This window comes from Rousettus aegyptiacus, unplaced genomic scaffold (assembly GCF_014176215.1).
Source record: "Rousettus aegyptiacus isolate mRouAeg1 unplaced genomic scaffold, mRouAeg1.p scaffold_m13_p_4, whole genome shotgun sequence".
NCBI classification, from domain to species: Eukaryota; Metazoa; Chordata; class Mammalia; order Chiroptera; family Pteropodidae; genus Rousettus; species Rousettus aegyptiacus.
Window position 1 is genome coordinate 63,743,496 of NW_023416307.1, and position 24,653 is coordinate 63,768,148.

At 35.9% G+C, this 24,653-nt stretch overlaps 1 protein-coding gene across 3 annotated transcripts in view; it reads left to right on the top strand.

Annotated features, from left to right (window-relative positions):
• MORC1 (MORC family CW-type zinc finger 1) overlaps window positions 1-24,653 on the top strand; it is a 167,161-nt gene that overhangs the window by 20,153 nt on the left and 122,355 nt on the right. For all 3 annotated transcript variants that reach the window (XM_016162470.2, XM_036219599.1, XM_016162469.2), the window contains 7 exons: window positions 1,363-1,416; window positions 4,900-4,934; window positions 10,852-10,920; window positions 13,876-13,966; window positions 14,611-14,719; window positions 19,107-19,266; window positions 21,459-21,564. In XM_016162470.2, the coding sequence (XP_016017956.2) occupies window positions 1,363-1,416; window positions 4,900-4,934; window positions 10,852-10,920; window positions 13,876-13,966; window positions 14,611-14,719; window positions 19,107-19,266; window positions 21,459-21,564 (624 nt within the window). The remainder of the gene's footprint in view (window positions 1-1,362; window positions 1,417-4,899; window positions 4,935-10,851; window positions 10,921-13,875; window positions 13,967-14,610; window positions 14,720-19,106; window positions 19,267-21,458; window positions 21,565-24,653) is intronic.

Sequence of the window (24,653 nt, forward strand, 5' to 3'; positions counted from 1 at the left end):
GTCCCTCCACATTGGCATGTGATAGGCAGGCAATTTCTTAAGTGAAATAGTGCAGGAAATTTATGTGGCATTTTCTTTTTTCTTTCTTTCTTTCTTTCTTTCTTTCTTTCTTTCTTTCTTTCTTTCTTTCTTTCTTTCTTTCTTTCTTTCTTTTGTCAGGATGGTTGCAATGATTTCTCTGAAGGATTGTTTATATATTGAATTTCTGTGTATTGAATCATGTGTTTTAAATTCACTAGAAAAACTTGTGGTTTAAACTGTTGCTTTTGTAAAGTGTATCATCTACATTTCTCTTTTGCTTTATTTTGGAGTTTTATATATATACTAGCTTTCTTTTGAGTGAAGGACACTTTTTTTTTTTTTTTTACAAGCTTGAAAGTTGACCTGGGTCAAAAGAGTCCTCATCAGCATGTGTTTAAAGTTTAAACTTCTTAAAAATGGATATATGTATGTACTTCTTTAAAAAAATGATTTTTTCAGCTAACATATTGTCCTATGGCCCAGGGCATTTGGAGTCTGTGAGACATTGCAAATGATCTTTTCTCCCGTACAGATGAGCAGATGTTTTTTGATAACTGGATCTCTTTTGCTTTTGCTACCTGTTTCCTGAGTATAAAAAGAAAATTGCACACTGAATCTTCTCTTAATGCCGTGATAAGATTGCTGATTGAAATATCCACATAAAGAAATGAAAAGCAAATGTGAGACCCAGAAGGCAGCCTAATTTCACCCACAGATGAACATTTGGCCTTCAAAGTGTAAATAGTGATGGCTGTCTAGTGTGTTCTGTTACCTAGGACTTGGCAAGAGGAGGTAGAGGAGAGAGTGACTGACTGTAGGTAATACATGAGGTTATTTAAGGAGCAGGCTTTTCAGAGGTGAAAAGACTCCACTGAAAAATATAGATTATTGGGTTAAATAGAGGTCTTCTGCCAGTCCCTATGACTGCTGATGAAGTCTTAAGGCCTTTTAGTTGGCCAGGATTTTGGTCAAGATTTTTCAGAAATAATTTGGCCTTAGATTATAATATTTTAATAAAAAAAAAATCTTTAAGTAACTTGAACAGATGTGTATAAAACAATTTTAAAATGTCGGCCTTTGCACTAAGTACAGTGAAGTCCTTGAAATTTTTATTTCATTAGGAACAGACAGGATATTCTAGCAATCGTGCTCTCAGCCCTGACTTTGTAATGGAGTGCATCTACTTCAGAATCGACTATGCTGACAAAGTTGTTTCTAGAATAACTCCTTAATTGATTATCTGTCTAGAATTGGAGAACATTTGTCTGTAAGTGTCTTGAATCTTTTACACTGACTACAGAGTTAGTTTAACTTTTGGGTTTCCCTCTATTTCTTCATCAGCACCACTCACAGTTTCCTTTTTGGAGCACTGGCTGAATTACTGGACAATGCAAGGTAAGAGTTATCTGTGAACAAAGGTCATTGTGGGAACCTCATGACGTAAATTGAATCTAGTTATCTGTAAAGATGAAAAGATAATTTCATTTTTTCCCACCTGGAATATTTTGTGACTTGCTTTCCTGTAAAAGCAAGGTACTATAGGAAAAAGGATAGATGGAAGGATTATTTATCTTTATTTTATATATATGTGGGTAAATTAGATGTCTGTTTTTGTGTTAATAACCATGTAACAGCAGATATTCATTTGAATATTTCTGAGTTATATATCAATGTACATTATGTTTTGAGAATTTAGATTTGGGTTTAGGCATTTATTGAAGTCTGTGTCGAAGTGAATTGCATAGTTAAGGAGAAAATAGCTAACAATTATTGATCTCTCCTGTTCTAAGTACCTTATATATTGGATATTACCTCATTTATCTTTACAACAATACTTTGAGGTGGAAATCATTATCCCAATTCTACACACATGGTCATACAATTGATATCTGACAGATTTAAAATTCAAATTTAGGCTGTCTGGCTTCAGAACTCCTCCTCCCCATTTAGACACTTTGTCAGTGTCTCTGACAAAGGCACTAAAGAAACCTCTTGGACAATTTAAGGCCCACTTAATACGTGTATTTGTAGGGACTCAGGATGCTATTTTTCAGCTAATTGCATATGGTGTTTTGTTTTATATTTGTATTTCCCGCTCGCTAAAGATTTTAGCTGCCTTGCCTGCAGAAAGCAAAGTCCAGTCAGGAAGTAATAGGTAGCTGTTAGATCAGGGATCTCAATAGAGAGAACTAAATCCCCTGCCATGAGTTGATAAATATCTTTCAACTGTTTGCATTTGTTCCCCGTTTTGGGCTTAGAAAAGAGATGACTGAGTGTGATTGCAGGGTATAGTCAGCTAACCAGCCTTCCAGAACTTCCCACAGAGCGATAACCAACACTAAGGAAAAAGTCAGTAGCTCCTTTCTATGTGAAATTCTCTCTGTGCAGAATTAATGGAATCACAGTTGTCACAGAAAGGGAGGAAAAAGAAGGAAAAAAAATGAAGTCGGTTGGTCAGGCAAGCTCTAACCTCAGCTTAGGAGGAGTCATTAGTTCTTCCTACTGCTGAATGTCCATTTTCAGCAATTTGACATCTGTAACTCTGAAAGAACAAATCTCAACCTTGATATCTATAACTCTGAAAGAACACGTTTGTTTATTTTGCCAACTGTCTTTTCTTCTCTGAAGTTGTTTGACCCATTCATTCAACAAAGGAGGAGAGGTAAAATCAGAATGGAGAAGAAATAGAACAAAGGGAATAGTTTATGTAGTAGAGGGTGATTGGGTGATTGGCAAAGAAAGGAATGACTTCAGACTCAGGGGAGTGAGAGAAATGTGATCAATAAAGCAATTCTGAGAGTAACATTTGTAAACTGTCCCCCTCCCTCCCTAAGTCCAGCCTGTCTCATGCTTGTTTGATTCGTTGTGAAAGTTTACAGTGTTTATAAAGAAAAGAAAGAAAAGAGGAATTATTTGTAAAATTTAAGAAACAGGAGGTGCCACATAAAAAATCTGGATCTCCTACATTTGTTTGTTTACTTTAAATATTAGAAATAGCAACCTTGAGGTCACATTCCTCGATGGGGTCAGGTACCTGGTAGGTGTTTGGTAGGGACCAGCCTATGCCTTCTGCTTTGCCATTTTTTTTCTTTTTTTCTGCCTTAGTTTTGCCATTTCTGATGGCCCCATAGCCAGCCTGAACTTGTTAGTTCCTTTGACTTCAGTGGACACTTGAGTTTGCCATCACTGCTTAGATGCTAGTATTTGGCAACAAATAGAGCTATTTAACAGACTTCTCAGGATACTCAGTTGGTCTCATAAGGAAGGTCTTCATATAGTCCCTGTGTTAGTCTAAAAAATTATTTTATATCATTGTATTCAAGATTTTGATGATTTCCCGTAGTTAAAATCAGGAAGATGTGGTTAGGAGCCTCTGCCTAATACATCGTCTGTTCAGAGAGAAAGTATCTGCGCTAAATTATAAACTTTATTATAAAATGTCTTAATATGCTGTAATGGTGAATTACAGTTCTAGGCCCAATCCTATGGAATTTCTGTATGAAGAAACAGTTTCTTTGAAAATTTTCATTTCAGTACAGTGGCATTTCTTGAGCACTTATGGTGTACATGGTACTTTATATAATGTATAATTATATAATGAAGATAATGATACCTGTGTTACATGGGATTGTGGTAAGGATTAGAAGAAAATCCTTTTAATAGTAAAAATAAAAATAGTTCAAAAGTACTTAATTCAGTGCTTACCTGACTAACAGAAAATGTGCAAGCAATGGCAGTGGTAACACTAGAATTTCTGTGAAAGAGTTGCTTAGAGGCTGCAGTTGATTAGAGGAAGGAGTGAAGGGGCTAACTTTCAAATTGTGCTTGTGAACAAGTGCTATGTACATATACAGATTTGCTGGGGAGCTTTGTGTTAGGGCTGATGGAAATTTTGGGAAAGACTCAGATTTCTCCATCAGACTCTGACTGGTTGTTTTTATTATTCTGAGCTTCCTTTAGACTCCTCATTCTCTCAAGATACCCTCTTCAGCATTTAAGACCTTACTTCTTCGTCTTTCTCCTTTCTCTCACATTCTTGATATCGAAGCCAGGACCTTTTGGTTCTTTCTCTTTTCCTTTTAAAATTTTTACTTTAAAAATACACAAATATCTGTGAATTGTAGAAAATTGAGAAAATAGAGAAAAGAGAAGAAAAACTCTGGGTAATTTCATCACATGTTATGGGGGTCATCATACTTCTCCGTGAAAGGTCAGATAGGAAATAGTTTCACCTTTGCAGGCCATGTGTTCTCTTTTGAAACTACTTAACTCCGCCATTGTAATGCGAAGGCAGTCATAGACAAAATGTAAGTGAATGGGTGTGAATGTGTTCTAATAAAAGTTAACTTTCAGAAACAGTTCGTGGGCCAGATTTGGCGGATGGGCTGTAGTTTGCTAACCTCTGACTCAGAGAAAACCACTGTTAACATTTTGAGTTTTTTCATTACAAATATGTACATGTATATTTATATGTTCTTAAAAATGTGATCAGACAGTATATTAGTAATTTGCCTTTTCACTTTTTTTCCCCTAAAATACATCACGAAAATCTCTGACTTCCAGATTATTCTCCAATTGGTTTAAAAAAAATATTCACATCTATTTTGTTGAGCTTTTTGTGAAACTACCACTGAATTCCATCTCTTCTTTTAAACTTCTCAATTTCAGACTTTGTAACCTCAAATTATGAGCGATCATAGATCTTAGTACATAAATGCAGAGTGAAACATTTTAGTAATTAAGTTGTTTTTGAAGCCAGTTTAAGTGGATTTCTCTATTGTTTGCTTTCTGACAATAGGTTATAAGCAATTCAAATTAATATAATTTTTAAGAACATAATTTCACATTGGAGAAATGATATTTTTATATTGTTTTCAGAGATGCAGGGGCTTCAAGACTTGATGTGTTTTCAGGTGAGCAGATTTGCTTTCGTCTCTTTTTTTTCTTCTTCTAATGGAAAAACCTATAGTTATTTTATTTTACTTCATGAAATCAAACCACATTCTATAGATCTTTAATGTAATCTAAGTGCTTTGTGAATACAGTGACCCTATGGGGAGCCAGGTCGAGATAAGCACACCACAAGAATGAAATTGTTCACTTGTTATAAGACCCATTTCCAAAATTAGATCTTTCAGAATTTTGTGAACTCATCAGAGGGATTTGGAACAATTTGTCTGCCATGAGGAAAGAATTTTATTTTAAAAAGTATCTTAATGACTTCATAATTAAGTGTATATCATTCTCAACTTATCACAATTTTAAAATGCATGAGTATGCAGTATGAATATTTGAGAACCATAAAATTCAAGCCAAATATGTTTTCGTCATTAGCTTCATTTTCAGTCACTAAGTATATATTGTACTTATTAGTTCATTTCATTAGACTGATACAAATGAAGTTAGGTTCTGTGATCTAGTCCTGTAGTCATCACTACCTAGAGAGATGCCTGTGGCATTAAAACTGATCCTCATCCCCAGTTCTGTCAGATCTCTTGGAAATGTTGGCTGTTGGTCACAGGTGAGAGAATGTAGCCCATGATTTAAAAAGCAATCTAGTTCAATTTAAATTTTTGAGTATTTAAGATCCTATGCTAAGTGGGTATTTATGGTTCATAAGGGATGGAGACATGACATCTTGAGAGATTTGAGGACGCAAAATAAATGACCCTCTTCTTCCATTTCTACTCTCCAAGTTCTGAGGAAAATAAAACAAGAGAGTCAGTCTTTATTACTGTTAACTGCTAGATTGGGGGGTGTGGAGCTTAGTGTGAGAGCTAGCAGATTTGGTGATCAAACCTCAGAACCAAGAACTTGCCCACTCAGTGGAGTCAGGCTTCCCCTTGGAACTGATCTGTCCTAGGGACAGCGGAGCAGATCTCAGGCTCTCTGCAAGCATCTCACTCCCAAGAGGGAACACGAAAGATCTGAATAGAGCCTCCCTAAATTACTAGATGAACTGCTACAAGAGAAAAGCAATCAAGGGACAGAGAAAGGCCCCTTTCCTAACACTAACTGAATTCCATTTCATGTAGAATTGAACAGCAGTAGTGGAGAAGAAGTGGTCTTCCTTTATATGTCCAATTATATAGAGTAAAATAGAAAAAGCGTCTCTTGTCTGGGAGACACTCAAAAGTATGGTGGGAACACAGAGAAAGAATGCCTCTTAATAAAGAGCTAGAACTTGAAATGTAAATGTACTTTTTTATCAGTTATGTAGGAAGAAAGGAATATTCCTGTCTGAGGAATTACTGTGAGAAAAAAATAGATGTAGAATAGTTCAGAGATTCATTTATTTATTCAATAATAACTTATTGAGGGCCTATTAAGAACAAACCAAATAATTATTCTCAGTGCCAGGGATAGAGCATTGAGCAAAATGTTTGATTAAGTCTGTGCACTCATGAAACATACATTCTAATGGTGAGAGATAGACAATAAAGAAATGAACAAATAAATACACCAGGTAGGCAATGATGAGTGTAGAAAGAAAAAAATAAAGCAGGATGAGAGAACAGGAAGTATTGGGCAAGATGTACTGTTTTTCATGAGGTCATAAGGAAAATACCTTAAGTGGGCGATGTACCAGCTAAGTCCTGAATGATGTGAGAGAGTGAGCCATGTAGGTACTTGGGGAAAATGCATTCAGGGGGCAGTGACTAGGCTAGGTTGATTAGAGGTAAGGGTTAGAGCCAAATGGATTAGTACTTTGAATATCACCCTAAGGTTTTTTTTTTTTTGGTTTTGTTTTCCTATAGACAGTGTACCATTGAAGATCTTTGAGCAATATCATTTGACAAATTAGAAATGTGCTTTTTTTTTTTCTTTTAAAGATACTCCAGCAATAGTATACAGGATGGTCTGTAGAAGTATGAAAGGAGAAAAAGCAGGGAGGTGGGGGTATGGAAATGACCTAATAAGATTTCAGGAGAGTTTGAACTAGGGAAGTGGTCCTAGAAATGGAGAAGGGAGGTTTAAGCTAGATTTCATTCGTAGCACACATGTTATTGATGAAGTGTTGAGAGAAATTATCTGGAATCACAGAGTCAACAAATGTAATTAGAATTCACACATTATGTTATTTTGTATTTATTGCAGGACACCAGCAAGGCATGACAGTATTCACCACACTTTTTCTAGCACTTGTCATTATCATAACAGCTAAAAAATATCTTTGCAATTGGAGTTCAAAGTGGCACTTATTTCTTTAGGTTATATTTGTTTTGTGAAAAATTCAGCTTATGATTTTTGGTTTTAAACTACCTATTCATGTTACAAAATTTTTTATTGTAGCAAATCATGATACGGCCATAAACCTAGCAAATTGATTTTTCCTAAAACAAACAAACAAACTAGAGACAGGGTTTATGCACCAATAGTTAGAATTGGTATGGAGACTCATAGTTAATCTAAGCATTGAGTTAGTTTCCAAATTATTTACTGAGATCTCTGAATTACTCTCCCTCCAGTCTTAGATTTTCTTCAAGTAACTTGAGAGCTACAAAAGTCAAAATAAATATATGTTTAGCCATGGGTGTCTTATCTGTGTGTGTATTAGTTCTAGTAAACATGTGTATGCATTAAATACATTTTTTTTGAGTTCTTACCAAGTGGCAGACACTGGGTTAAGTGCTGAGTACACACTGTGCCTGCTAAGGAATTACATCCTAGTGTAGGGGTCCACAGGCAATATGGTGTGCATATTCACTTTTATGGGTAGAGGGCTCATAGCTTTCATTATATCCCTGAGGCAACTGTGTTCCAAAAAGTGTAAGAACAATTAGTCTGAAAGAGAAATAGATATGTGAGGAGGTATTTAAATATATTGTGAAAGAGAGAACACAAATCATAAAGAAAACATTCATTGTGGGCACCTGGTGATGTAGAAGGATTAGGCAGGCTTCCAGGAAGAAATCTTAAATGAACTAAAAACTCAAATGGATAATAGGCCTTAAATTGGTGAATCAAGGATGGAAAGGGCAAAGGAGAAGTATGTGTAGTGTCTGGAGAGAACGTAGAATGCTGGTGGAGTCGTAGAAATGTTTGGGATGTTCAATGTGTAGTTCGAGGGGATTATTTGTATGGAAGTATAGAAGAGTGCAGTATGGGTGGAAGAGTGGTGGCCAGAGATGATCTTGGAGAGTGTGTGAGTCAGAATTCTTCAGAGAAACAGAACCAGTAGGCGATAATCTCTGTCTGTCTGTATCTCTTTCTGCCTCTCTATGTGTATGTATACACACACATATACATATATAGTTGGCTCACAAATTGTGGAGGCTGATAAATCTGAAATCTGTAGGGCTGCTGGCGGGCTGGAAATCCAGATGTTGCTATCCTGGATTCTCAATCTTCAGGGCACGCCAGCAGCCTGGAAACTCAAGTAGAATTTCTATGTTGCAGCCTTGAGGTAGAAAACCGCTGCTTCTTTGGGACATCTCAGTCTTTGCTTTTAAGACCTCATCCTTATTTGGATGAGGCCCACCCACATTAGGGAAGGTAATCAGCTTTACTTAAAAAGTCAACTGATAGTAATTGTTAATTATATCCATGAATACTCTCAAAGCAGCATCTAGAATAGTGTTTAGCCAGATTGGCAAGTATAATTAACCATCGCGGGGTGGTAGGAGGCTGGGTTACAACAGGTAAACAAGATTTTTTAAATGGTTTGGATTTCATCCTATAGGGCATGGGAAGCCATGCAAGGGTTATAAGCAGGAGAGTATGGAAATGCACAGCTGACTGCAGACTGTCTGTATACTCTGATTTTAGTAGAAGCAAGGAATCAGGACACTGTTGCTGTAATCCAGAAGAGAGATGATGGTTTCTTGAACTAAAGCAGTGTAGTGGGGTTGGAGAAAATGGTCAAATTTGAGAGCCATTGAGGCAGTGGAATTGAGAGGACTTGTCTATGTATGAGTGAGGAGGTGAAGAACTTGCTCATCCGGAGGTTTTGACTTGAGCAGCAAGAGCCCAATGGCAGGATGATGCCATTTATTAAACAGAAAACACCAGAAGGAGGAGTAAATCTGATGAGGGAGAAGATGCTGTGGTTTGTTTTGGACATTCTTATTAACAAGTAATAGAAATCTATCTGAAATACATAGTTTTAAAGAATTGAAATAATCAAGGCCAAACTTTAGGGAAGATAGTAGGGGAATATTAAATTTTGAACCTGTAGTCAGTTATCTGCAAACCTCATTGAAATTTATAGGAAAAGTAAGTATATCCCTTCAGAATTTTGAGTCCTTCCCATCTATTAACTGAAGAAATGCCCTTCTTTGTGTGAGCTTCTCCCATGAGAATTGTATACCAACAGCTACAAAATCAACTGCCGCAACTATCCAGAGCTGCTTGAAGCTCAGATCCAGTGGTTCTCAATTCTCATAAACATGAGGATAATCTGGGAGTGGCAGGTGGGTGGAGCTTCTATTCCCGAACCCTATCTAGGACCAATTAATTCATATCAAATGTGCAGCCAACGTTGAGAACTACTGCATTGTGCATAGAACTTAAAGAGTTGGATTCCCCTTGTTGAATAGTGGAGAAATGCCAGCTTTAGTCAGCGTGAGGGCTGAACATAGAAGTTGAAGAAAGCAGACCAGAGGACCAGTTAAAGAGAAAAAACTAGGAAGATGAGATGGTAGGAAAAATCCAGAGGGTTGAAAGATAGAAAGTAAATGAAAGAGAGGAATGGAGATTAGAAGTGGGCGCATGACCATGAAATTATGAACTGCAAAAGCTTAGGTATGTTTCTTAGATATTTATTCATGGATTAGCTTGAACATTATTGAGTTTTAAAAGTGTGAATAAGAGGGGACCATTATCTATGTAGATTGACTTAACAAATGTTCTAGAAATGAATCTATAGGGACAGAATTAGAAGATCAGTGGCTTCCTGGGGAGGGGGTGGGAATGATAGGGTGTGGAGAGGGCAGAAGGGAGAGATTACAAAGGGACACAAGGAAACAACTAGGGTGATGACATGTTTACTACTTCGATTGTAGTGATGCTTTAACAAGTATATACATATGTCAAATTGCCAAATTGTATACTTTAAACATTTAACTTTTGTATAAGTTATTTCTCAATAAAGATGTTATTTTAAAAAAATGATGTGCTAGAACTCATATATCCAAATGTAAAAATTATGTTCAGGACCAGACTACAAACTGTGTATTAAAATTAGTCTCATTAGTTTTATTTGCACCTTTAATTTTTTTTAAACAAGAGATTATATTATGTAACTTAACGATATCTCTTAATCATCAAAATCAATTCCAAACAACTTAGCCATTTTTAAAAATCAAATGCATCTTCGAGAGGCAAATATTTGCTGCCACTAAGAAAGCATGATCAAATGGCTTTTATGGGAATTAAGTACTTAGAAGAGAGCCTGATGAATTTAATAAGAATGGCCTGGATTGACTTTAGAATTAATGCTTTAGTGGAAGAGAATAAAGGTTGATTAGTTTGGTTGAAGGGATCCTGGGATCACACTGCCATCTACCTTCATTCCCTCTTCCAGGGAGGAAATATCTGAAGTTTAAAGGACTAGTCAAATTCCAGAGCAGGGCATGTCATGCTGTACACATAATTTATTAACTGTATATGTTTTATGTTAATTTAAAGCCTTTTTGTTGCTTGATTGTTTTCCCCTGCAATTTCTTGTCAAAATGTAGTCAGAATGCTTTTCTGAGCTCTATCATTGTGCCATAACTCTGTCATTCCATGGCTGCATTTGAGGAGCACCAATAATTATATGAGAAGCATGACTTTCTGATGAACAAATTAAGGCCAATATTTATTAGTAATAACTACTTTCTCTTACAGTGGATAATGAAAATCTGCAGGGTGGCTTCATGTTGTGCTTCCTGGATGATGGATGTGGTATGAGCCCTGGTAAGTTAATTATCTAGATACCTAACTGGCTGTCAGAGGAAATAGTCTGAAAACCCATAAAATAAATAAGTAAATTGAGCTATCTGTGCAAAAACAGGTATGGAGCCATTAGGGGTAATAAACCCCAGACTTAACATACTTTTGAATTTTTTAGTTTTGGTATTTCAGCTGACAATAAATTCATTGTAGCTATCTAAACCAAGCAAAAAAATAATGTAAATATATATTGCTGGAAAATTGAAAGGCAGAAGGCACTAGATTACTTGTAAGAAAAAGCATTTGCGAATGAATGGAATACAAATAGTAACTAGTTGGACTCTGAGATTGTTTCTTTTATTTATTTATTTATTTATTTATTTATTTATTTTTTGCTTTTACTTTTATTAGCATTTATTTGATGCTGAATTAACTCCCCATAAGTTTTGTGTTTCTTCAGTTTCTTCTGGGGTATCTTTTTCTTCTGAGCAACCTCCACTTTGGTTCAGGAATAGTCTGCTCTTTTTCAGTGAGGATCTCAGTGAGGTGTTAATTCGCCCATGAGCTCTGTAAGCTCTGCACTGCATCTTGGGAGCTTTGTTCACCTGGATGGGCTCGACGACCAGAGAATCCACATCCAAACTCTCAAATTCAGCATTACTGTCTGCATTTTTAAGCATGTGCTGCAAATTTTAGCATTCTTTTTGGGCCACTGACCCTGCGTCCAGCCCTACCATTTGGCCTGGGCACACCTACCAACTCCACCATAGTAATGATAGAATGGCACACATTGCTTTTGTAAAGTGATATCCTTCAGATACTTGGTAGTTTCTTAGATATGCATACCCTTGATGGCCTGAGCAGTTTCGTGAGTGTTCTTACAGTGAACTAAAGATTTGAACCTCCTGATTTGCATGATTTTGTGGGGTGGGGTTTTCTGGGCAAGTGAATAGCGAACCATTTTCAGAGGTCACCTTAGGCGGCTTATGGGAAGAGCTGTTTCTAGACCATTTTTCAGGTATTGCTGGTAAGAGCTCAGAGGCACTTTTCAGTGCCTTTAGACTCGAGGTCACCTCTTCTTGCTTTTAGCAGTTTGTGATTTTTCACATATATTCAAAAGTTTAGTTGCTTCAATTGAATGTACCCATCATAATACATTTACAATACATTGCATGACTTATCTTTGTATCTTTGGGGCTCACAAAAATCCAGCATATAGTAAATGAACAATATTTGCTTGTTGTAGAAATGAAATGTTGTTTATTCCTTCTGATGAGGGCTTTTAGTTATTTGGGATCGCTTACCCCTAAATTCCTATAACACTTGCCTATGTCCCACAAGCCAAGGTTTTTGACCACTAGGTTTAAAAATGATGACTGAGTTAAAGTAATATGGAACTTTTCTAGTCAGTCCCACACCAGAGGAAAGAATGCCTATCGGTGCTGATAGAAGGTAAGAATACAGAGTAAAAAAGTTATCTTCTTCTAAGTGTCTGAAGTCACCCCTTGATCTGAATAATCAAAGAATATTTATTAGCTAGTTTAGAAATGCTCAAATATCCTACCCAGTTCTTGTCCTGACTGGATAATTTTGATTTTTGCATTATTTGGCCTCTGATCTTTTCTCCTACTGCTCACTTCCTTGCTTATAGCACTCCAACCACACTTGGTTGGCCCTTCATCATTTGAATCTCATCTCAGATGTCACCTTATGAAAGAGATCATCCCTGATTATTCTGTCTTTAGGCCACACTCCTCTATTACATTATCCTAGTTTCATTTCCTTGGCTTAACACTCTCAGAAATGATCTTGTTTATTTGCTTACTTCTTTCAACCTATTTCTCCTACCATTACATAAAGTTGTTGAGAGCAGAGGTCATATCTGTCCCTGTGCCCAGAACTCTGGCCACATGTAATGTGCAAAGAAAACCATAGGATTTGGTCCCCAACAACACTAGGTTGTAAACCTGGCGGTAGCATGTATCAACATATGACCTTGGGTAAGTTATGTAAACTCCTTTCATTTCCTCATCTATAACATATAGTTCATAATATCTTCCCTGTAGGCTTATTGTAAATATTAAATAGTACATATAAAGTATATAATATAGTACTTCGCACATGCTAAACTATCATTAAATGATGGCTAATATTGTCATTATAGATACACTCTCCTAATACCTAACCCCTTAAAAGAATGTGATCAAATGTCCAGTTAGCTTCCAACAAGCAGAGCATCTGGTAGCCTTTTCATTCCCATACCAGGTCCTCCAGACTGACACAGGGGCCCGAGGACAATTATAGAATATGTATTCAGGTAGGCCAAATGGGAGAGCCATTTCTATCTTTTCCTGCTTCCCTGGGAGCATCTCTGTTTCCAGAGGTATGTATTTTCCAAAGTGCATTGGATTCTTCACGAGAATTCCAGAATTCTCTGCAGAGATCAGGAAGATGATTCTGAAAGTCTGAAACAAGTAGCCCTTCCTCCCCAGGTAGTATCAGAACAGAAGTTTTTCTGGTCTTCTCAATCTCACATGAGGCTGGAGAAGAGCCAAATCTATGGAAAATTACAAATAATCATAACACTAATAATTTACTAGCATCATTCAAGTGCCACATGTTGTGTTCAGGGTTTCACAAATACATCTCATTTAATTCATCTCATTTATCTTCATCAACAACTCTGCAATGTTAGTATTAGTAGTTCCCTTTTAGAGACAAGGCAATTAAGGCTCAGATTTTAAACTCTTATTTGCCCAAAGTCACATGGCTAGGTCTGTCTGACCTCCTTCAATATAATACTGTTAAGATCCTAATCAGAGATAATGGAGCCTGACAACGATCCTCGTTTCTGGGCTGACTCTAAAGATATGGGATTGTCCTAATGTACTGAGTGAGATATGTGTGGACATTCTGACAACTGGACCTCCAGCCACTGTCATAATTCTTAACCAACTCAAATGTTTTGATCAATTTCAGAAGAAGCCTCAGATATCATTTACTTTGGAACATCCAAGAAAAGGTTATCAACCTTAAAGTTCATTGGGCAATATGGAAACGGTCTTAAAAGGTGAGAATTTTTTTTTCCCTTTAAGGCATATTTTGATATTGAGAATAATGGTTAAGAGCAATCTTATATAGAATAGCCCAATATTGTAAAACTCAATATAAATATATATAAATATGGGGGTCCTACTTTGTTTTAGAATTTCCATACTCATAAATGACTTGAATCTTTACAACATTTTAAAAATTAATTCTCACACAGATGGTGAATCTTCTTTCCAGAATAGCTGTCCTTTAGAGCTTTATCATATCTCTATGTCCTATTGTTTCTCAAAGCAGTTTAGTGTAGGTGTTATTCATGTCCACAGTTTATTTTATTAGTATACCTCAGTAAAAGGCAAGGACACAAGATCACTATCACCAGTGTAGCACCTGCCAGGGAAAAATGATTTTTCTTTTCTTTTGTCCCGGACACACTATTATCTCCAATAGCCATGTCTAAAGCAAGAACGTGGGGTGGATTAGTTCAAAGCCATCTGCTGTACTTTGAGGGAAAAAATATTATATCCTCTTGATGATGGGTCAGCAGAACAGTGGAGTCATTTCTATAAAGAGAACAACCTGTTACACCATACAGTATTGTGCCTGACTGTTCCTTCTTTTTAATGTTTGAGATGTAAACTGTTATGTTCTTGATTTTTAATATAGTGGATCCATGAGGATTGGAAAAGACTGTGTTCTTTTTACAAAAAAGGAAGAAACGATGACCTGTGTGTTTTTTTCTCAGACATTCTGTGAACGAGAAGGTCTGAGTGAGGTAAGAGTTGAGATTTTTCTTTGGTTCTAATGGTAATAGTGTTTTCACTTCCTATCTCAGGAGGTTAAGTCTATCATGGATTCTTTATGATTCTGGTTTGAAAATTTAGAAATATGTTTGGAAAATGGAGAGAAGGTGGCTGGACATTTTAGGGTCTTTGGAGGCCTATCTTTTTGACCCTTTCTTGAATGAGTTTTTAACTTCTAGGTAGTTTGCAGAACTTTATTTTCCTTATCTGTGTACCCAGATCTCCCAGAATAAGAGGTTCCTGTTGGCACACACAATGAGCTTTTTTCGAAGAAGCCTGCAAAACATTTCTACTATTCTGTGCCAAAAATGGATTGTCATTTTTAGTATATGTGCTGCTGAAGCAAGTACTGGATTATCATTTCTTAAATAAATAGGATATTGAATTCAAAGACATAGGATACAAAAATATAAAGAAATTGAATATGAAGTAGACTTAAAACTATAACTCTAGTGGCCATAACTTCTACTCCATTTGATGACCCAGTGACATTTTATTAATTTTCAGTGTCTGAGTTTTACTATTAAGAATGTCAATTATAATTCAGTACAGCAAATATATGTTGAGAATCTAATGTCTGTCCAGCACTGGCTAGACCCTGTGGAAGGTAGGAAAAAAAGCAAAAGACCATGTGACCATCAAAGTGTTTTCAGCACTGTCACAAAAATAAGGCAGACAGGTACGAGTTGGATAAATAACAAAATGAAGGTGTTTAACAAGAATGCTGTTCAATGAATATGTGTTCTTGATGTTCCAAATTGCCAAAAACAATGATATAGATGGAGAGATTGGAGAGCCTTGAGTGGTCAATGAGGGTTTTATGAAGTGTATACAACTTTGCAACTGGAAGGGCTTGTTTGTGGAGAGAAATGGTGTCCAGCAAATCTAAGACCTAGTATGAACATGGCAGGTGGACAGTATAGAAATGGGAAATTGACCAGAAGGAGCACAGAATGCCCAGTGTCAGCATGGAGTGGGTAATAAGAACAGTCTGTAGGTAATAGAGAGTAGCTGAGTGGGATTCTGACATGATGATAAGTGATGCTTTAAGCATTTATGTTATACTTTATATACATAAAGGGTATGAGAAACTGGGCTAAAGTTGAGGTTATAGCTTTCCTGAAATGGACCATTCCCCTCACCCCACCTTTTTAAAAAAATTAAACCAGAAACCTCTTTCCATTTCCACAGGGGCAGTCTCTTTCAACAATATTAGCTGATTCTTTTGATATTTTTCTAAACATCTCTAAGTAATGTGCTTGTGTTTCTATTTCTTTATTTGATTTAGGCATCCTTTATTAATCTCCCTCTATAAAAGAAGAGGATTTATTAATTTTTTTCCTCTGGTCTTGTCTCACACACACACACACACACACACGCACACACACACACACACACACACACACACACCCCCTATCAATTCTCCACCCTTGACATAGTTCAGTTGTCATTATGGTTATGCCAATATTTAGTATTTGCATTATGAGTCTATATAAATACTATTCACAATTATACTGTGTCGTAAACTATTGTATTTTCTGTTTTCTGTGAAACTTTTTATTTTCCCTACAATTAATAATTCCTTAGTGTTCTACATACTTATCATTACCACTGAATATTTGCTTGGCTTTCTGTGTCTTTACCACTTCTCATGTGCTGCAGCTCACACTTCTGCTTTCTATGGGATCTGCCAGCTGCCATCCTGGGATCTGCCCTTGTCATCATCCTGGCAAGTCTCTTCACCTCTCTTCTGTTTCAGATCTCAGGTCCCAAATCTCATGTGTTCGTTCATAGTTTGCTCACTCTGCTTTATGTAACATATCCTCTAGTAGCTTTCTTAGCAAGGGTGCATGAGAGGTAAAATATTTTGATACCTCACATGCATGAAAATGTTTTCATCTTACTTGAAAACTTAATGATAGTTTGATTTGGTGTTATTTCTAGGTTGGAATAAATTTTCCTTCATAACTTAGAAGGCATTTCTCCGTTTTAGTTTTTAGTGTTGTTATTGAGAAGTCTAAAGCAATTTTAACTTCTGGGTCTTGTTTGTAACCCATTCTTTTTTTCTCTCTCTTCTCTATTCAAAAAAAAAAATTTTAATTAAAATTATTTGGGCGACATTGGTTAGTAAAATCAAACAGGTTTCAAGTGTATTATTCAATAATATGTTGTATGTATACTGCAGTGTGTGTTCACCACACAAAGTTATATTTCCTTCCATCACCAAGTATTTGTCCCCACCTAACCCTCTCTCCTTCTTGAAGGGCAGTAGAATCTTCCTTGTCCTCAATGTTCTTATTTTAAGGTTTTGCCTTTGGGCGAGTCTATTTGCATTAAGTGTGCTGGGCGGTTGCTAGATGTGTTCCTTTTTTTATTCTGGAAATTCATGTCCTTCAATTCTGGGATATTTTTCTATAACATTTGATGATCCCCCCCCCCCCCCCAATATCCCTTTGTAACTTTTGTTTCTTGGTTATTGATTTCTGGGACTGGTTCTTTAATTTTCATAGCTTTCTTGTCCTTTATTTTTGTCCTTTGTATTTTTGTTTTGTTTGCTGGGAGATTTTATAACATTCATCTTCCAACCTTTTCATAGAAATTCTTTTCTATAATCATATGCTTGCTTTCCAAGGAGTCTTTTCTCTTTCCTCGGTTACTTTCGAAAAGATATCTGGTTCTTGTTTCTTGGGTACAGTATTTCCTCTTAGAGCTTTGAAGATACTAACAATGACTGACTTTTTTCCCCTTGAAATTTTCATGTTCCTCTTAGTTTTTGTTTTCACGGAGTTGCTTTTTTTATACTTGTTTATTTGGTCTCTATTTTTGTTATTAGAGGCCTTTCTTAGGTGGTTATTCATCCTAAACACAGTAAGTCTTCACTTAACTTCATGGGTACATTGTTGGACACTGTGACTTTAAGTGAAACAATATGTAATGAAACCAGTTTTACCATGGGCTAATTGATATATAAAAAAGTTAAGTTCCTATGGCATATTTCTGTCACAAAAACATCACTACACTTCTAAATAAAGACCTCAAACACTTCTAGTATTAACTTTTTAAAATAATTGTGAGTTAAACATACATTAAAGAAAGAATAATAAAAACAAGTTAGAGAATTCTTTTCCAATGCACCTATTCCATTGCAGGGTCATGAGAGGCCAGAGCCTCTCCCAGCAGCCCAGGGCACAAGGCTTGAAACAACCCTGGACAGGATACCCTTCCATCTCCAGGAGTGCGCACGCCTCCCCCCCCCCCTCCACACACACACACCCACACATACACAGACCGGGGCAATGTAGACTGGACAGTTTACCTCATGTGCACCTCTTTGGGATGTGGAAAGAAACTGGAGTACCCAGATAGAACACATGCAGACATGGGGAGAATGTGCAAGCTCCACATAGACAGTGGCCCAGTCTGGTGATCAGTTTTTTCAACATTGTGATGAAACAACGTTGAACAAATGACATTATTCAAGAACCTTCTGTACTTTAAAGACTAGTCAGTAAAATGGCGATTGCAGGTTCTTAGAATGTGGGGAGCAGGGAGGACTTGGCAGCTTTGAGTGTTACCATAACAAGATCTAGCTAAGCTGTTTTATTGGGAAACCCTCAGTGTACTTTTCTTTGCCTTTTTTTCTGGGCTGGTCATATTTCTCAGAGAAGACTCCTCCAGTCTTTTGCCTGAAAACCTACCAGACAGCTTTCTGGGAGCCGAATGGGAGAAGAGATCTGGGGTTCTCAGTATTCAATGTATATACTTTCACTTAATCCCTCTAATCTCAGTAAGGTTCCCTGACAACTGTGCCAGATATGTCATCTAATCCAGAACACTTTGTTCCACTCTTTCCAGAGAGAATATCCAGTCCCTGTGGAGGTGGTGCAGGAGCCATTGCTAGATGGGGGCTGGAAGTACTTCTTGCTCTTGTCCTTCTTGCCCCACCTTCACAGTTAATTCATGCCATCAATTTCTGAAACTTTTAGGGGACTCTGAATTATAAATCAAGCTAGTTCTTCTCTTTTCCTTCATGGGCGTCGGATTGGTTTTCTTGGGTATGCTGTCATCTACTTTTCAACTTCTGAAATACTGATAGTGTTGTTTCCTCTGCCATATTTCAAGAGAGCAAAAGTAGATTCCATCTGTCTCCACATTTCACAATGGGGCATTTTAGGATAAAACTCTGAGTATACATATTTGCTATGTCTCTTCCTTATAAAATGAGAATACAGGAGGAAAATAAACTGTTAACTTTGTGTTTTGCAATTTGGCTGAAGCGTGGACTTAATTAGGATCAGACAAATGCATGATGGTTTTGTTTGTGTGTGTTGTAGTAAACTAATATGTATTTTTTTATAGGTTGTGGTTCCAATACCTTCATGGCTAACAAAAACCAGAGAATCTGTCACAGATGATCCTCAGAAATTATCAATGGAATTGTCTATAATTTATAAGTACTCTCCATTTAAAACTGAAGCAGAATTAATGCAGCAGTTTGATGTAATCTATGGAAAATGTGGTAAGATCATCAAAACTCTGAAATTTCAATGAAAGTATCTTTTTTCAGTGTCTTATGAAAGACACTATGTGATTGTATTTATATTTTTTCTATTTATAATGTCCCGGGTAATCTCACATGGGGCCAGTTGTTTTATTTTATCCATATAAGTTTTTGTATTAAGAGAATCCAAACATATATAACTGTAAATCCCTCACACTGGGAGAAAGGTTTGTACTTGCACAAACTTGGTGAAAATGGATGAGAAGAGGATGAGACAAGCTATAACCACAGGGGCTCAACGGTCCCTGTCCCTGACAGCAAAATTAGGGGATGCTTGTTTACAGTGTCTAAGGTTAGATGATCCCAAGTTTATAAGAGTTGGCTATTTACAAAGTAATGAATCCAGGTTTCTATGGAAGTTAGCAAAAGCTTTGTAGATATTATTCTCCACATTAATAGACCTTTTTGCATTTTTTCAACCTCCACCAACTTTCTACTCAACACACAGAATGTGCTATGACTAGTAACACTTTCCAGTGCCAGTCTTTCTCTAGACTTCCACCACTTTTCATATCTAGAACCGTACTCTAGAGAAAGCTATGTGCATTCGGGTTTTTGAAACTCCTTGATTTTATAGAAAAATTCTGAGAAATTTGGTTCTCATTTAGCCTACGTTACTTTAGAAATTTCTTCTCTAACCTGTGGCATTTTGTTTCATAGTGATTAAAATACTTTTCAATTACAGTTGAAATTCAATATTATTTTATATTAATTTTAGGTGTTCAGCATAGTGGTTAGACATTTATATAATTTATGAAGTAATCCCCCCGATGAGTCTAGTACCGGCCTGGCACTATACATAGTTATTACAATATTATAGACTATATTCCCTATGCTGTACTTTCTATGCCTGTGATTATTTTGTAACTACCAATTTGTGCTTCTTAATCCCTTCACTTTTTTCACCCAGTCTCTTAATTCCCCCTCTCATCTGGCAACCATCAGTTTGTTCTCTGTATCTTAATAGTGATGTTTTGTGTCATTCTTTTCTTTTTCTCATAGAGGAAAACAGTGGCAATTAAATAAGTATTCATTTTAGTAACATATGCTTGATATGCTTTGAGGACAATTAATGTGATCTCTTAGTCAACTTCTAATTGTGAAATATTCTACAAATACTAATAAAGAGTGTACTATTTCCTGAATACTTTTCTAAATAGTTTATAAAATTGAACTCATTTAATCCTCAAAAGAACTGTATAATTTAGATACCTCATAAACTCTATCATATAGATTAGAAAATTTAGGTTTGGAGAAGTTTTGAAAATTATTTGTGAGGTTATTGCACTAGTAAATGGTTGGTCCAGGATTTAGACATAGGCGTTTAGGCTCCCAAATTCAAATTCTTAGCCACTATGCTGTTTTCCCTTGTATTTAAGTGCTACCAAAAAAAGTGTATTTGGTTCTTTTAAATTTCTCTGATAGTCTTGTTTGTCTTCATGTCATGAACAACCTTGTAAAGAATTTGGACATTTTTTGTTAATTATACTTTAGAGCAGGGGTCAGCAAACTATGGCCCACAGGTCAAATCTGGCCCCATATGTGTTCTTGTAAATAAAGTTTTATTGGAGTGCAGCCATACTTTATTTATTTGTGTATTCTCAGTGGCACCTTTCATGCTGCAATGATAGAGTTGTGAGTAGTTGTGACACAGACCATATGTCCTGCAAGGGTTGAAATAGTTATTACCTGGCCCTTTAAGAAAAAAATTTACCAATACCTGTTATAGAGTCTAAAAGTAATACTTCATATTTGTACAAATTTTAAAAACTCATATTTGTTCTTACGTGCATTGATCTTAGTTCGCCAATGAGAATTTTACCTATAATACAAATTTGTCTAAGGGGCCAAACAATTTTCACAATGCAAATTATGAAAAGAGTACCCAAGTTTAAGGATCCACATTGAAAGACTTAATAATGATTTGAGTCATAATAAGAAGCACTATACTATAGAAACTCAATACACTTTGGCAGAGAGTGTAGTTTGCCATAAGACATATATCTTGGAACTTATCCAAGCATATTTACTGAAGTACAAAGGGAGATTTGGCTTACAGTATGCTTAAATCAATAGATGCGATAATATCACCGTTACTAATATTTTGTTTAGTTCAAACATTGACAAGTCAAACATCTATTTTCCACTAGGTACCTTACTGGTTGTTTATAACTTGAAGCTTCTGCTTAATGGAGAACCAGAGTTGGATGTTAAAACTGACAAGGAAGATATACTGATAGCTGGAGCTCTTGAGGAGTGAGTAATGAGTATGTCTGACAGAATGTCTCTCAACCATGGCACAGAGCTATAGTCAGGAGCCCTGCATCCTGGTTCTAGGTCTGAGGCTACTGGGCTTTAGCACTAGGACAATTCATTTTATCCCAATTACAGATGAAATATGTTAGGCTAGATCACTCTTTCCCAAACCCAACCAAGCCTCCTAGTAACCTGAGCTGTTTCTTAGAGGTATAGGATCCTGTCTCCTCCCAGACCTATTGAGTCAGAATCTCCAGATATCAAACCTAGTAATGAACATTTTCCATATGTTCTCCAGGCGATTCAGAGGTCCCAGTATATGTGGTGACTACTGGAATATAAGATCTCTAATATTCTTTAATTCTAAACCCCCTATTTTATGAATATTAAAATTGAAAAAAATAGTTCATTATTCAGTACAGATTACTAAAAATGTATAGTATGGTGTGAATTAAAAAGAAATATGACCAAACTGCAATTCAGAATGGCCTTATGAATTGCATACGTGCAGTTTACAAAAAGGTAAATTGATGGATTAATCTTTCTTGGCTATAAGGAATCTGTAGGAAATGCAATGAGTAAGCACTGAGGGGCGTGGGTGAAAAAGTATGAGAAATAATGAACTAGTCACTAAACCTAGGTTTCTCTAAAATAACTTTGTATTTAAAACATTAGCTTAAGTATGTTGTTTCTTGGTGTTAGAACTCTAGAGCTAGAAAGGATTTTAAAAGAATTTAATCCAATCTGATTCATTTTATAGGTTGTTCAACAAAGATATATAATGAGGGCCACAAATATGAACCACATATGTACTTTTAAATTTTCTAGTAGCCACATTAATAAAAGTAAAAAGAAACATGTGAAGTTAATTTTAATAATGTTTTAATTTAATCTAGTATATAAAAAATATTGTAATTTTAATTTCAATATGAAAAATATTAAGATGTTTTATATTTTTTAAATATTAAATATTTGAAATCCAAAGTGTGTTTTATACATATAGCACATCAATTTGGACTAGCGTCCACATATGGCCAGTAGCTGCCATATCTTAGTTTGTGACTAAGATACTAACACTCAAGTAAACACATTAACAGTGGACTACACTTTTTTTTTTTTTTGACTCTGAGGTAAAATTTAGAAAGTCCCTTCCATGGCTGGAAAATTTATTGTTTGGTAACACACTTTTTAGATGATCTTTTCTGCTTTTATTCTGATTTATATGCTCATTTCAACATATGGAATTCTTAATTTACACAGAAATGGTGGTTTTCTTTTGGGGAAAAAAAATTCATCCTGATTACTATTGAACAAATGCTGGTGACGCTTTTGCCAGCATTAATATGCCAATATCAGGAAGGAGGCCAAGAACAGTTACGAGCACCTCCATTACTGTCTCTCCCTTTTCCTGCTGGAGCTGTCCTTCCACTTAAGAGCTGATTCCAAAACCAATATCTCATGCTATTTAAAAGCCTCGAGCATAAATTTTCAAATAGTTATCTGTCAGAGTGCCTTGGCATTTCAACACTAACATCAGGAAATAATACATTATTAGAGGAATAATTTGACAGCTAATTCTTTGGGAAAAAGTTCTTACTGTTTCCGAATTGTTTAACGAAGCCAGAAACTTTTTAAAAATTTAAGCAGTTAATTATTTAAAAGAGAGAAAATGATGTAGGATAAGTACAATCAGACTTTGGAACATTGACTGTGTTGGATTACTTTTTGTTTGATTTTATTTGTTTCTTTTTTTTCATTAAATTTATTAATTTATTGAGGTGACTTTGGTTAATAAAATTATATAGGTTTCGAGTGTACAATTTAATAATGTATCATCTGTATATGGCATTGTGTGTTCACCACCCAAAGTCAGATTTCCTTCTGTCACCATATATTTGATCCTCTTTACCATTTTCTACCTCCTCCCCTTCCCACTTTTCCTCTGGTAACCAGTAAACTGTTATCTATGTCTATGAGTGTTGTTCGTCTTGTTCGTTTGTTGCTTGCAGTTTTATATTCCATATATGAGTGAAATCATATGGTTCTCAACTTTTTCTGTCTGATTTATTTTGCTTAGCATGAATGTCTCAAGATCAATCCATGTTATTACAAGTGACAGTATTTTGTCTTTTCTTATGGCTGAGTAATATTCTATTCTATATATATACCAGATCTTTTTTATCTAATTGTCCGTTGATGGACATTTCGATTGTTTTCATGTCTTGGCCGCCGTGAATAATCAGCAGGATGCATACATATTTATGGATAAATGTTTTCAATTTTATGGGGTAAACACCCAGAAGAGGGATTGCTGGGTCATATGGTAATTCTATTCTTAATTTTTCGAACAACCTCCATACCGTTTCCATAATGGCTATTCCAATTTACATTCCCACCAGCAGTGCTTGGGGATTCCTTTTTTCCCACAACCTCTCCCAACACTTGTTATTACTTGTCTTGTTGATGATAGCCATTCTTACAAGGGTGAGGTGATATATCAATGTGGTTTTGATTTGCATTTCCCTAATAGCTAGTAAAGTTGAACGTCTTTTCATATATCTCTTAGCTGTTTGTATGTCTTTTTGGGAGAAAGTCTGTTCAGATTCTCTGCCTATTTTTTAATTGGATTTTTTGTTTATTGTTGAGTTATATGAGTTCTTTATATTTTGTTTAATATTAGCCACTTATTGGAGGCATCGTTTGCAAATAACTTTTCCCATTCAGAAGATTGCATCTTTGTCTTGGTGATGGTTTCTTTTGCTGTGCAGAAGGTTTTTAGTTTGAAACAATCCTATTCATTTTTTCTTGCTTTTACTTCCCCGTGCCTTTGAGGTCAAATTCATAAAATTCTCTCTAAAACCAAGATCCATGAGTTTAGTACCTATGTTTTCTTCTATGTGATTTATTGTTTCAAGTCTTATATTGAGGTCTTTGATACATTTTTAGTTAATTTTGGTGTATGGTGACAGATAGCAATCTGTTACTTTTGTATGTGGCTTTCCAATTTTCCCAGCACCATTTGTTGAAGAGGCTTTCTTTTCTCCATTGTATGTTTTTGGCTCCTGTGATGAAAATTATTTTCCCATATG